The following is a 15659-nucleotide window of genomic DNA, read 5'->3' as shown; positions in this document are numbered from 1 at the left end:
GGCAGGACAGACAGCAGACTGCTTTTCCTGTCATCGCTCGCTTTGTGAATGACAGGCGCAGAGAAGATGCATATCGTTCATTCTAGCGGGAGAGGAATCGACAGACTAGTGAACTGAAACTTTTAAATTAAAAAGTAGCCTAGTTCATTTAAAGTGGGAAAAAAAGTAGGTGGCTGGAAATGGAAAACTGTGTGTGTGTGTGTGTGTGTGTGTGTGTGTGTGTGTGTGTGTGTGTGCACGCGCGTGCATGTGCTTGCGTGTGTTTGTGGGCTGGTGGTGTACGGGCGTTGATGCTGGTGAATTTGCACGGTATGTTATAACTCTGTGTGTGTGTGTAGGCTGGCGGTACGGGGCGGTGTACGGACGGTGGGGTGTGTTTCCAGGTGAGTGTGTTCAGCCGGTGGCCGCTCCAGACTTTCTGGTTCTCCCTGCTGAGAGGACGGAGCCTCGTGACAGACACGGCCGTGTTGCCGCTTCCGCTGCAATCGCCGTGGCGATGGGCTCTACAGTCGCCGCCCATGAACTGGACCTCAACACAGAGGTACACACAGAGACAGACACAGACACAGACACACACACACACACACACACACACACACACACACACACACACACACACACACACACACACACACACACACACAGTACATGCTACATGCAGACATGCGTACATTCACTCTCTAATATTCTGTGTGTGTGTGTGTGTGTGTGTGTGTGTGTGTGTGTGTCTGTGTGCGTGTGTGTGTGCGTGCGTGTGCGTGTGTGTCAGGCTGTGGTAGGGTATGGTGAGGACAGCAGCAGTCTCCATCTAGAGGGACTCCCTCTACAGGCCAGTCAGTACACCATGGAGGAGTTCTCCAGGAAGTACTACAGACGGGCTCAGAGACACAGGGACCAGCTAAAGACCAGGAAGGGGAAGGATACCAGAGAACCAGCTGACATGGTTACATACTCTAAGGTGAGAATCACACAGCAACCTGTTGAGTTACACATCCCCTGTACTGTACTACAGACAACAGATACACATCCCCTGTACTGTACTACAGACAACAGATACACATCCCCTGTACTATACTACAGACAGCAGATACACATCCCCTGTACTATACTACAGACAACAGATACACATCCCCTGTACTGTACTACAGACAACAGATACACATCCCCTGTACTATACTACAGACAACAGATACACATCCCCTGTACTGTACTACAGACAACAGATACACATCCCCTGTAATGTACTACAGACAACAGATACACATCCCCTGTACTATACTACAGACAGCAGATACACATCCCCTGTACTATACTACAGACAACAGATACACATCCCCTGTACTGTACTACAGACAACAGATACACATCCCCTGTACTATACTACAGACAACAGATACACATCCCCTGTACTGTACTACAGACAACAGATACACATCCCCTGTACTATACTACAGACAACAGATACACATCCCCTGTATTGTACTACAGACAGCAGATACAGATACACATCCCCTGTACTGTACTACAGACAACAGATACACATCCCCTGTACTGTGCTACAGACAACATATACACATCCCCTGTACTGTACTACAGACAACAGATACACATCCCCTGTACTGTACTACAGACAACAGATACACATCCCCTGTCCTGTACTACAGACAACAGATACACATCCCCTGTACTATACTACAGACAACAGATACACATCCCCGGTACTGTACTACAGACAACAGATACAGATACACATCCCCTGTACTGTACTACAGACAACAGATACACATCCCCTGTACTATACTACAGACAACAGATACACATCCCCTGTACTGTACTACAGACAACAGATACACATCCCCTGTACTGTACTACAGACAACAGATACACATCCCCTGTACTGTACTACAGACAACAGATACACATCCCCTGTACTGTACTACAGACAACAGATACACATCCCCTGTACAATACTACAGACAACAGATACACATCCCCTGTACTGTACTACAGACAACAGATACACATCCACTGTACTATACTACAGACAACAGATACACATCCCCTGTACTGTACTACAGACTACAGATACACATCCCCTGTACTGTACTACAGACAGCATATACACATCCCCTGTACTGTACTACAGACAACAGATACACATCCCCTGTACTGTACTACAGACAACAGATACACATCCCCTGTACTGTACTACAGACAACAGATACACATCCCCTGTACTGTACTACAGACAACAGATACACATCCCCTGTACTATACTACAGACAACAGTTACACATCCCCTGTACTATACTACAGACAACAGCTACACATCCCCTGTACTGTACTACAGACAACAGATACACATCCCCTGTACTGTACTACAGACAACAGATACACATCCCCTGTACTGTACTACAGACAACAGATACAGATACACATCCCCTGTACTGTACTACAGACAACAGATACACATCCCCTGTACTATACTGTTTTCTGACTGTATATTCTGAGTATGTATTCTGAGTATTCAGACTGGGTGTGTATTCTGAGTATTCAGACTGGGTGTGTATTCTGAGTATTCAGACTTGGTGTGTATTCTGAGTATGTATTCTGAGTATTCAGACTGGGTGTGTATTCTGAGTATTCAGACTGGGTGTGTATTCTGAATATTCAGACTGGGTGTGTATTCTGAATATTCAGACTGGGTGTGTATTCTGAGTATTCAGCCTGGGTGTGTATTCTGAGTATGTATTCTAAGTATTCAGACTGGGTGTGTATTCTGAGTATGTATTCTGAGTATTCAGACTGGGTGTGTATCCTGAGTATTTAGACTGGGTGTGTATTCTGAGTATTCAGACTGGGTGTGTATTCTGAGTATGTATTCTTAGTATTCAGACTGGAGGTGTATTCTGAGTATGTATCCTGAGTATTCAGACTGGGTGTGTATTCTGTGTATTTAGACTGGGTGTGTATTCTGAGTATTCAGACTGGGTGTGTATTCTGAGTATGTATTCTGAGTATTCAGACTGGGTGTGTATTCTGAGTATGTATCCTGAGTATTCAGACTGGATGTGTATTCTGAGTATGTATCCTGAGTATTCAGACTGGGTGTGTATTCTGAGTATGTATCCTGAGTATTCAGACTGGATGTGTATTCTGAGTATGTACCCTGAGTATTCAGACTGGGTGTGTATTCTGAGTATTCAGCCTGGGTGTGTATTCTGAGTATTCAGACTGGGTGTGTATTCTGAGTATGTATTCTGAGTATTCAGACTGGGTGTGTATTCTGAGTATGTATCCTGAGTATTCAGACTGGATGTGTATTCTGAGTATGTATCCTGAGTATTCAGACTGGGTGTGTATTCTGAGTATGTATCCTGAGTATTCAGCCTGGGTGTGTATTCTGAGGATGTATCCTGAGTATTCAGACTGGGTGTGTATCCTGAGTATTCAGACTGGGTGTGTATTCTGTGTGTTTGTTTCCCCAGTCCCCTCTCCAGGAGTCTCTGATAGACTTCACAGACAGCAACATGAACAAGGTGTCAGCTGACATCTCCCTGGGTAAGACAACCCTGTTCCCAAATGGAACCCTATTCCCTACACAGTACACTACTTCTGACCAGAGCTCCAGACGTGGACTATGTAGGGAACTGTGTACCATTTGGGACTTAGCCAATGGCTTCTGATCAAATATACTGAACTAAAATATTAAACGCAACATGAAACCATTTCAATTATTTTATAGAGTTACAGTTCGAATATGGAAATCTGTCAATTTAAATTAATTAATTAGGCCCTAATCTATGGATTTGACATGACTGGGAATACAGACATGCATCTGTTGGTCACAGATTCCTATTAAAAAGGTAGGGAGGGGGGTGTGGATCAGAACCAGTCAGTATCTGGTGTGGATCAGAACCAGTCAGTATCTGGTTTGACCACCGTTTGGCTCATGCAGCACGACACATCTCCTTCACATAGAGTTGATCAGGATGTTGATTGGGGCCTGTGGAATGTTGTCCCACTCCTCTTCATGGGCTGTGTGAAGTTGCTGGAACTGGAACACGCTGTCGTACACGTAGATCCAGAGCATCCCAAACATGCTCAGTGGGTGACATGTCTGGTGAGTATGCAGGCAATGGAAGAACTGGGACATGTTCAGCTTCCAGGAATTGTGTACAGATCCTTGTGACATGGGGCCGTACATTATCATGCTGAAACATGAGGTGATGGCGGCGGATGAATGGAACGACAATGGGCCTCAGGATCTCCTCACGATATCTCTGTGCATTTAAATTGCCATTGAAAAAATGCCATTGAGTTCGTTGTCCGTAGCTTATGTCTGCCCATACCATAACCCCACCACCATGGGGCACTCTGTTCACAACGTTGACATCAGCAAACCGCTCGCCCACACGATGCCCGGTACAGTTGAAACCGGGATTCATCTGTGAAGAGCACACTTCTCCAGCGTACCAGTGGCCATTGAAAGTGAACATTTGCCCACTGAAGTCGGCTCCAACGTCGAACTGCAGTCAGGTGGAGATCCTGGTGAGGGTCGAACTGCAGTCAGGTGGAGATCCTGGTGAGGGTCGAACTGCAGTCAGGTGGAGACCCTGGTGAGGGTCGAACTGCAGTCAGGTGGAGACCCTGGTGAGGGTCGAACTGCAGTCAGGTGGAGACCCTGGTGAGGGTCGAACTGCAGTCAGGTCGAGACCCTGGTGAGGGTCGAACTGCAGTCAGGTCGAGACCCTGGTGAGGGTCGAACTGCAGTCAGGTCGAGACCCTGGTGAGGGTGGAACTGCAGTCAGGTCCAGACCCTGGTGAGGGTCGAACTGCAGTCAGGTCGAGACCCTTGTGAGGGTCGGACTGCAGTCAGGTCGAGACCCTGGTGAGGGACGAACTAGATTCAGGTCGTGACCCTGGTGAGGGTCGGACTGCAGTTAGGTGGAGACCCTGGTGAGGGTCGAACTGCAGTCAGGTGGAGACCCTGGGTAGGGTCGAACTGCAGTCAGGTCCAGATCCTGGTGAGGGTCGAACTGCAGTCAGGTCGAGACCCTGGTGAGGGTCGGACTGCAGTCAGGTCGAGACCCTGGTGAGGGTCGGACTGCAGTCAGGTCCAGACCCTGGTGAGGGTAACGAGCACACAGATGACCTTCCCTGAGATGATTTCTGGACGTTTGTGCAGAAATTCTTGGGTTGTGCAAACCTACAGTTTCATCAGCTGTCCGGGTGGCCGGTCTCAGACGATCCCACAGGTGAAGAAGCCGGATGTGGAGGTCTGGCGTGGTTGTGAGGCCGGTTGAACGTACTGCCAAATGTTTTAAAATGACGTTGCAGGCCGCTTACGGTAGAGACATTTCTCTGACAACAGCCCTGGTGGACATTCCTGCAGTCAGCATGCCAATTGCACGTTCCCTCAAAACTTGAGACATCTGTGACAAAACTGCACATTTTAGAGCACATTTTAGAGTGGCCTTTTATTATGCCCAGCACAAGGTGCACCTGTGTAATGATCATGTTGTTTAATCAGCTTCTTGATATGACATACCTGTCAGGTGGATGGATTATCTTGACAATGGAGAAATGCTCACTAACAGGGATGTAAACGAATTTGTGCAAAACATTTGGGAGAAAGGAGCTTTTTGTGCGTATGGAAGATTTCTGGGATCTTTTGTTTCTCATGAAACATGGGACCAACACTTTACATATTGTGTTTATATTGTTGTTCAGTGTAGTTATTTTATCTCTCCTGAAACATGTAATGTCTTTCTGTCTGCTTGTTTCTGCTCTTTAACCTGTAACCTGTCTCACCTTCTTCTCTCTGCAGCTGTGATGAAGTTCATGGGAGACTACCCTCTGAAGGGACAGACAGAACAGGACCTGGTCTCAACGATCCTAAAGGTACTCACTCACTCACTCACTCACTCACTCACTCACTCACTCACTCACACTCACTCACTCACTCACTCACTCACTCACTTCTACTTCTGAAAAATGTGTGTGTGTGTGTGTGTGTGTGTGTGTGTGTGTGTGTCTGTGTGTGTGTCTGTGTGTGTGTGTGTCTCCAGCTCAGTGGGGAGTATGGTCTGATGAAAGATGAAGCCTACTGCCAGGTGATGAAACAGGTCACAGGAAACACCAGCTCCAAAACGTAAGAACCCTAACATTGACCTCTAACCTCTAACCTTGACCTCTAACCCTGACCTCTAACCTCTAGGGATAGTTGTCAGAGAGGCTGGAGGCTACTCTACATCCTGACTGTTATAGGGTTAGTGTATATCTGACCTCTGACATCTAACCTTTAGAGACAGTTGTCAGAGAGGCTGGAGGCTACTCTACATCCTGACTGTTATAGGGTTAGTGTATATCTGACCTCTAACCTCTAGAGACAGTTGTCAGAGAGGCTAGAGGATACTCTACATTCTGACTGTTATAGGGTTAGTGTATATCTGACCTCTAACCCCTGACCTCTAACCTCTAGAGACAGTTGTCAGAGAGGCTGGAGGCTACTCTACATCCTGACTGTTATAGGGTTAGTGTATATCTGACCTCTGACCTCTGACCTCTAACCTCTAGGGACAGTTGTCAGAGAGGCTAGAGGCTACTCTACATCCTGACTGTTATAGGGTTAGTGTATATCTGACCTCTAATCTCTAGGGACAGTTGTCAGAGAGGCTGGAGGCTACTCTACATTCTGACTGTTATAGGGTTAGTGTATATCTGACCTCTGACCTCTAACCTCTAGGGACAGTTGTCAGAGAGGCTGGAGGCTACTCTACATCCTGACTGCGTTCCATCGCTGTTCTGAGGTCCTGAAGCCCTTCCTTTTAACATTCCTGCTGGACGCCTGCTCTGGTCCTGGAGTCCACTACCAAGGTACCCTAACTATATCTATAACCTGTCTGTCTGTCTGCCTGTCTGTCTGCCTGTCTGTCTCTCTGCCTGCCTGCCTGTCTGACTGCCTGCCTGCCTGCCTGCCTGCTCGCTCTAGTCCTGTAGTCCACTACCAAGGTACCCTAACTATATCTATAACCCTCCCTACCAGTCAGGATGTCTGTTATACCTGTCTGTCTGTCTGCTCTAGTCCTGGAGTCCACTACCAAGGTACCCTAACTATATCTATAACCCTCCCTACCAGTCAGGATGTCTGTTATACCTGTCTGTCTGTCTGCTCTAGTCCTGTAGTCCACTACCAAGGTACCCTAACTATATCTATAACCCTCCCTACCAGTCAGGATGTCTGTTATACCTGTCTGTCTGTCTGCTCTAGTCCTGGAGTCCACTACCAAGGTACCCTAACTATATCTATAACCTGTCTGTCTGTCTGCTCTGGTCCTGGAGTCCACTACCAAGGTACCCTAACTATATCTATAACCCTCCCTACCAGTCAGGATGTCTGTTATACCTGTCTGTCTGTCTGCTCTAGTCCTGTAGTCCACTACCAAGGTACCCTAACTATATCTATAACCCTACCTACCAGTCAGGATGTCTGTTATACCTGTCTGTCTGTCTGCTCTAGTCCTGGAGTCCACTACCAAGGTACCCTAACTATATCTATAACCCTCCCTACCAGTCAGGATGTCTGTTATACCTGTCTGTCTGTCTGCTCTAGTCCTGTAGTCCACTACCAAGGTACCCTAACTATATCTATAACCCTACCTACCAGTCAGGATGTCTGTCTGTCTGTCTGTCTGCTCAGGTATAGCCAAGGCGTGTGATTGGCTGTGGTTGTTGATTGACATGTATAGCCAAGGCGTGTGATTGGCTGTGGTTGTTGATTGACAGGTATAGCCAAGGCGTGTGATTGGCTGTGGTTGTTGATTGACAGGTATAGCCAAGGCGTGTGAGCAGAACCTGAGGAGGACCTTCCAGTACGGAGGAAGAATCGAACACCCCAACAGCATGGAGCTGAAGGCCATGCTGGTACACACGCACGCACGCACGCACGCACGCGCGCGCACACACACACACACACACACACACACAGGGCTCAAAGCTATGCTCGTCAGTCTCAGTATCTCCTCAACCAATCACAGGTCTCCTCTCTGATTGCCTTGCTCTCTGATCTGTCTGTGCCCTGTGATTGGTTGTGCAGGCTGGGCGGAGCTCCAAGAGACAGTTGTTCCTCCTACCAGGCGGCATCGAGAGACACCTCAAAATCAAGACCTGCTCAGTGAGTACACACACACACACACACACACACACACACACACACCAACATCAGTGTCGTAGGATAGGCCTATTTTCAAATTGCGCGCGTGTGTGTGTGTGTGTGTGTGTGTGTGTGTGTGTGTGTGTGTGTGTGTGTGTGTAGGTGTCTCTGGATGCTATAGAGGAGCTATGTAATGACATGGGACTGCACAGACTGGAGGCCATGGATGAGTACGCTGTATTTGTGGTCACACACCGAGGTGAGCCTCACACACACACACACACACACACACAAACACACACACACACACACACACACACACACACACACACACACACACACACAAAGGGTAAAAGCTGAAAGCGGGTCGAGTAACGTGTCTTTCTGCCTGCAGGTCAGAATGTCCGTCCCCTCAATAAGAGGGAGTACATCCTGGACATTACTACGGAGGCGGAGCCAGTGGACAGTAACTACAGCCTGTGGTTCAGGAGGGTCATCTGGACACAGCCGCTTAAATTTGACAACGAGCTCTGTGTCACCATGCATTATAACCAGGTATAATAACCAGCTCTGCCCCATGATGCATTATAACCAGGTATAATAACCAGCTCTGCCCCATGATGCATTATAACCAGGTATAATAACCAGCTCTGCCTCATGATGCATTATAACCAGGTATAATAACCAGCTCTGCCTCATGATGCATTATAACCAGGTATAATAACCAGCTCTGCCTTATGATGCATTATAACCAGGTATAATAACCAGCTCTGCCTCATGATGCATTATAACCAGGTATAATAACCAGCTCTGCCTTATGATGCATTATAACCAGGTATAATAACCAGCTCTGCCTTATGATGCATTATAACCAGGTATAATAACCAGCTCTGCCTCATGATGCATTATAACCAGGTATAATAACCAGCTCTGCCTTATGATGCATTATAACCAGGTATAATAACCAGCTCTGCCTCATGATGCATTATAACCAGGTATAACAACACTACAATGCATTATAACCAGGTATAACAACACTACGATGCATTATAACCAGGTATAACACTGTGATGTATTACAGGCAGGTATAACAACACTATGATGCATTATAACCAGGTATAGCAACACTACGATGCATTATAACCAGGTATCACACTATGATGTATTACAGGCAGGAATAACAACACTATGATGCATTATAACCAGGTATAACAGCACTATGATGCATTATAACCAGGTATAACAACACTACGATGCATTATAACCAGGTATAGCAACACTATGATGCATTATAACTAGGTATAACACTATGATGCGTTACAACCAGGTATAACAACACTACGATGCATTATAACCAGGTATAACAACACTACGATGCATTATAACCAGGTATAACAACACTATGATGCATTATAACCAGGTATAACACTATGATGTGTTACAACCAGGTATCACAGCACTACGATGCATTATAACCAGGTATAACAACACTATGATGCATTACAAGCAGGTATAACAACACTATGATGCATTATGACCAGGTATAACAATATGATGCATGATAACCAGGTATCACAGCACTATGATGCATTATAACCAGGTTTCACAGCACTATGATGCATTATAACCAGATATAACACTATGATGCATTATAACCAGGTATCACAGCACTATGATGCATTATAATCAGGTATAACAACACTACAGGAAGTCCAGGATGTTCTAGGTGTTACCAGACTACCAGACTATCTGAAGGCCTGTGTTCTACGTTCTATGTGTTACCAGACTCTCTGAAGGCCTGTGTTCTAGGTGTTACCAGACGATCTAAAGGCCTGTGTTCTATGTACTAGGTGTTACCAGACTATCTAAAGGCCTGTGTTCTATGTTCTAGGAGTTACCAGACTATCTAAAGGCCTGTGTTCTATGTTCTAGGTGTTACCAGACTATCTGAAGGCCTTGCTGAGTGTGGTTCCTCAGAGTAAAGCCAGTGAGCAGCAGCTGCAGCAGTTGGCCAAGCTGGCAGCATTACAACACCGTGCTAAAGATATCGTCTTCCTGCCCACCATGTAAGAACACGCACGCACGCACACACGCACACACACACACGCACATACACCCACCCACCCACACACACGCACATACACACACGCGCATACACCCACCCACCCACACTCACACACACGCACATACACCCACACACACACACGCACATACACACACGTGCATACACCCACCCACCCACACTCACACCCACACGCACACACGCACACATTTTTGCGCGTGTAAAAATAACTAGATAATACAGATATCTATCATGTGTAAATATAACTAGATAACTAGATAATACAGATATCTATCATGTATAAATATAACTATATAATACAGATATCTATCATGTGTAAATATAACTGGATAACTAGATAATACAGATATCTATCATGTGTAAATATAACTAGATAATACAGATATCTAACATGTGTAAATATAACTAGATAACTAGATAATACAGACATCTATCATGTGTAAATATAACTAGATAATACAGATAACTATCATGTGTAAATATAACTAGATAATACAGATATCTGACATGTGTAAATATAACTATATAATACAGATATCTCACATGTGTAAATATAACTAGATAATACAGATATCTGACATGTGTAAATATAACTAGATAATACAGATATCTCACATGTGTAAATATAACTAGATAATACAGATATCTGACATGTGTAAATATAACTAGATAATACAGATATCTAACATGTGTAAATATAACTAGATAATACAGATATCTATCATGTGTAAATATAACTATATAATACAGATATCTAACATGTGTAAATATAACTAGATAATACAGATATCTATCATGTGTAAATATAACTATATAATACAGATATCTATCATGTGTAAATATAACTAGATAATACAGATTTCTATCATGTGTAAATATAACTAGATAATACAGATATCTAACATGTGTAAATATAACTGGATAACTAGATAATAAAGATATCTAACATGTGTAAATATAACTGGATAACTAGATAATACAGATATCTAACGTGTGTAAATATAACTGGATAACTAGATAATACAGATATCTATCATGTGTAAATATAACTAGATAATACAGATAACTATCACGTGTAAATATAACTAGATAATACAGATATCTGACATGTGTAAATATAACTAGATAATACAGATAACTATATAATACAGATATCTAACATGTGTAAATATAACTAGATAATACAGATATCTAACATGTGTAAATATAACTAGATAATACAGATATCTGACATGTGTAAATATAACTAGATAACTAGATAATAAAGATATCTAACATGTGTAAATATAACTAGATAATACAGATATCTATCATGTGTAAATATAACTATATAATACAGATATCTATCATGTGTAAATATAACTAGATAATACAGATATCTGACATGTGTAAATATAACTAGATAATACAGATATCTAACATGTGTAAATATAACTAGATAATACAGATATCTATCATGTGTAAATATAACTATATAATACAGATATCTATCATGTGTAAATATAACTAGATAATACAGATATCTGACATGTGTAAATATAACTAGATAATACAGATATCTAACATGTGTAAATATAACTGGATAACTAGATAATAAAGATATCTAACATGTGTAAATATAACTGGATAACTAGATAATACAGATATCTAACGTGTGTAAATATAACTGGATAACTAGATAATAAAGATATCTAACATGTGTAAATATAACTATATAATACAGATATCTATCATGTGTAAATATAACTATGTTATACAGATATTTAACGTGTAAATATAACTAGATAATACAGATAACTATATAATACAGATATCTAACATGTGTAAATATAACTAGATAATACAGATATCTATCATGTGTAAATATAACTATATTATACAGATATTTAACGTGTAAATATAACTAGATAATACAGATATCTCCTCTCCTCTCCTCTCCTCTCCTCTCCTCTCCTCTCCTCTCCTCTCCTCTCCTCTCCTCTCCTCTCTGTAGTGGTGAGGTCCAGGAGTATGTCCCCCCCCAGCTCTACATCAGACAGCCTCCTCAGCCCTGGCTCAACATGGTCACTCAGCATATGCAGCAGGTCTCTCCTCTGAGTCCTCACCAGGCCAGGGCTCAGTTCCTCGGTACGGGATGGATTCATTCATTGACAATATATATAGTGGTCATTATGGACCCCTGTCGAACTTCACATAATGTGTGTGTCTCTGTGTGTGTGTCTCTCTGTGTCTCTCTATGTGTGTGTCTCTGTGTGTGTCTCTGTGTGTGTCTCTGTGTGTCTATGTGTGTGTGTCTATGTGTGTGTGTCTATGTGTGTGTGTCTATGTGTGTGTGTCTCTGTGTGTCTCTGTGTGTGTCTCTGTGTGTGTCTCTGTGTGTGTCTCTCTATGTGTGTGTCTCTCTGTGTGTCTCTGTGTGTGTGTCTCTCTGTGTCTCTCTATGTGTGTGTCTCTCTCTGTGTGTCTCTGTGTGTGTGTCTCTGTGTGTGTCTCTCTGTGTGTGTGTCTGTGTTTGTGTGTCTCTGTGTGTGTCTCTCTCTGTGTGTCTCTGTGTGTGTCTCCCTCTGTGTGTCTCTGTGTGTGTGTCTCTGTGTGTGTGTCTCTGTGTGTGTCTCTCTGTGTGTGTGTCTGTGTGTGTGTGTCTCTGTGTGTGTCTCTCTCTCTGTGTCTCTGTGTGTGTCTCTCTCTGTGTGTGTCTCTGTGTGTGTGTCTCTGTGTGTCTCTGTGTGTGTGTCTCTGTGTGTGTCTCTCTCTGTGTGTGTCTGTGTGTGTGTCTCTGTGTGTGTCTCTGTGTGTCTCTGTGTGCCTCTGTGTGTGTCTCTGTGTGTCTCTGTGTGTCTCTGTGTGTGTCTCTGTGTGTGTCTCTGTGTCTCTCTGTGTGTCTCTCTGTGTGTCTCTGTGTGTCTCTCTGTGTGTGTCTCTGTGTGTCTCTGTGTGTCTCTCTGTGTGTGTCTCTGTGTGTCTCTGTGTGTCCAGGTCTGGTCAGTGCGTTCCCCATGTTTGGTTCCTCCTTCTTCTACATCCAGTCCAGCAGCAACATCTCCATCCTGGCTCCCTGTGTGTTGGCTGTCAACCAGAACGGACTGCACTTCCTACACAAGGACTCACATGTACGACTAGAGCCCTGCTTCTGTCTCTGTTTTTAAACACTTCTGCGTTCACGTGTATGCTACCATGACTACAGAGGCATAAATATCATACCCCCTCAAAATGCTAACCTCCCATGTTATTGTAATGGTGAGAGGTTAGCATGTCTTGGGGGTATGATATAAAATGCTAACCTCCCCTGTTATTGTAATGGTGAGAGGTTAGCATGTCTTGGGGGTATGATATAAAATGCTAACCTCCCCTGTTATTGTAATGGTGAGAGGTTAGCATGTCTTGGGGGTATGATATAAAATGCTAACCTCCCCTGTTATTGTAATGGTGAGAGGTTAGCATTTCTTGGAGGTATGATATAAAATGCTAACCTCCCCGTTTATTGTAATGGTGAGAGGTTAGCATGTCTTGGGGTTATGATATAAAATGCTAACCTCCCCTGTTATTGTAATGGTGAGAGGTTAGCATGTCTTGGAGGTATGATATGAAATGCTAACCTCCCCTGTTATTGTAATGGTGAGAGGTTAGCATGTCTTGGAGGTATGCTATAAAATGCTAACCTCCCCTGTGATTGTAATGGGGAGAGGTTAGCATGTCTTGGGGATATGCTACTTCTATGTTTGTAACTTTATCACTCATAATTTTTCACAATTCATTTAGGACTGTCTGTAACTAATCATCTCTCTCCCTATCTCTTTCTCTCTCTATCTTTCCTCTCTATATCTCTCATCTTTCTCTCGGTCTCCCTCCCTCCCTCCCTCCCTCCCTCCCTCCCTCCCTCTCTCTCTCTCTCTCTCTCTCTCTCTCTCTCTCTCTCTCTCTCTCTCTCTCTCCCTCCCTCCCTCCCTCCCTCCCTCCCTTCCTCCCTCCCTCCCTCCCTCCCTCCCTCCCTCCCTCCCTCTTTCCCTCCCTTTTTCTCTCTCTCTCTTTCCTCTCTATATCTCTCATCTTTCTCTCCCTCCCTCCCTCCCTCCCTCCCTCCCTCCCTCCCTCCCTCCCTCCCTCCCTCCCTCCCTCCCTCAGGACTCTGTCTCCCAGCTTACCACCCAGCCATACACTAACAGTGTGTGTGTGTGTGTTTCTCTCTCAGGACTCTGTCTCCCAGCTTACCACCCAGCCATACAGTAACAGTGTGTGTGTGTGTTTAGGAGGCCACGGCGCGTTACCCTCTGAATGAGATCCAGTCCACCAGAACCCAGAGACCAACAGGAGGCTCCAGCTCCTCCTATCCCTACGTAGACATTCTGCTGGGAGACCTGCTGACACAGCGAATCACACAGCTGCAGCTGGAACAGGTCTGTGTGTCTGTGTTGGAACAATGTTGTGTCTGTGTCTAGGGTCTGGAGCTGTGTTGGAACAATGTTGTGTCTGTGTTGGAACAATGTTGTGTCTGTGTTGGAACAATGTTGTGTCTGTGTTGGAACAATGTTGTGTCTGTGTTGTCTGTGTGTCTGTGTTGGAACAATGTTGTGTCTGTGTCTGTGTTGGAACAATGTTGTGTCTGTGTTGGAACAATGTTGTGTCTGTGTTGGAACAATGTTGTTTCTGTGTCTAGGGTCTGGAGCTGTGTCGGGTCATTGCCATGCACATGGAAAACATGCTGTCTGTCCGGGAGAAGAGACTCACCCTGCCACCGAGTGAGATCACTCTGTTATAACACACTGTCTGTCTGTCTGTCTGTCTGCCAGTCAGTCAGTCAGTCAGTCAGTCAGACAGTCCGGGAGAAGAGACGTTAGAAGATGGTAGATGGTGGTAGATGGTGGTAGATAGTGGTAGATGGTGGTAGTTAGTGGTGGATGGTGGTAGATGGTGGTAGTTAGTGGTAGATGTTGGTAGTTAGTGGTAGATAGTGGTAGTTAGTGGTATATGGTGGTAGTTAGTGGTAGATGGTGGTAGTTGGTGGTAGATGGTGGTAGATAGTGGTAGATGGTGGTAGTTGGTGGTAGATGGTGGTAGATGGTGGTAGTTGGTGGTAGTTGGTGATAGATAGTGGTAGATGGTGGTAGTTGGTGGTAGTTGGTGGTAGATGGTAGTAGTTGGTGATAGATAGTGGTAGATGGTGGTAGTTGGTGGTAGTTGGTGGTAGATGGTGGTAGATGGTGGTAGTTGGTGGTAGAAGGTGGTAGAAGGTGGTAGAAGGTGGTAGATGGTGGTAGATGGTGGTAGATGGTGGTAGAAAGTGGTAGATAGTGGTAGAATGTGGTAGATAGTGGTATATGGTGGTAGATGGTGGTAGAAGGTGGTAGATAGTGGTAGAATGTGGTAGATAGTGGTAGAATGTGGTAGATAGTGGTAGATGGTGGTAGTTAGTGGTAGATGGTG

General features: G+C 44.5%; 1 protein-coding gene across 1 annotated transcript in view; it reads left to right on the top strand.

The window, feature by feature from the left end:
• Positions 1-15185, top strand: part of LOC139422611 (unconventional myosin-XV-like) — a 206940-nt gene extending 191755 nt beyond the window's left edge. The window contains exons 49-63 of the mRNA XM_071173757.1: positions 339-541; positions 770-958; positions 3489-3561; positions 5831-5904; positions 6072-6154; positions 6749-6879; positions 7832-7926; positions 8099-8176; positions 8318-8414; positions 8550-8710; positions 10088-10221; positions 12232-12365; positions 13215-13348; positions 14486-14632; positions 14893-15185. Of these exons, the coding sequence (XP_071029858.1) occupies positions 339-541; positions 770-958; positions 3489-3561; positions 5831-5904; positions 6072-6154; positions 6749-6879; positions 7832-7926; positions 8099-8176; positions 8318-8414; positions 8550-8710; positions 10088-10221; positions 12232-12365; positions 13215-13348; positions 14486-14632; positions 14893-14994 (1835 nt within the window). The 3' untranslated portion in view covers positions 14995-15185. The remainder of the gene's footprint in view (positions 1-338; positions 542-769; positions 959-3488; positions 3562-5830; positions 5905-6071; positions 6155-6748; positions 6880-7831; positions 7927-8098; positions 8177-8317; positions 8415-8549; positions 8711-10087; positions 10222-12231; positions 12366-13214; positions 13349-14485; positions 14633-14892) is intronic.
• Positions 15186-15659: the final 474 nt, after the last annotated feature.

Source organism: Oncorhynchus clarkii, chromosome 12 (genome assembly GCF_045791955.1).
Source record: "Oncorhynchus clarkii lewisi isolate Uvic-CL-2024 chromosome 12, UVic_Ocla_1.0, whole genome shotgun sequence".
In the NCBI taxonomy this organism is placed as follows: Eukaryota; Metazoa; Chordata; class Actinopteri; order Salmoniformes; family Salmonidae; genus Oncorhynchus; species Oncorhynchus clarkii.
Note: the sequence above shows the minus strand (reverse complement) of the source record. Positions and strands in the feature narration are given on the sequence as shown.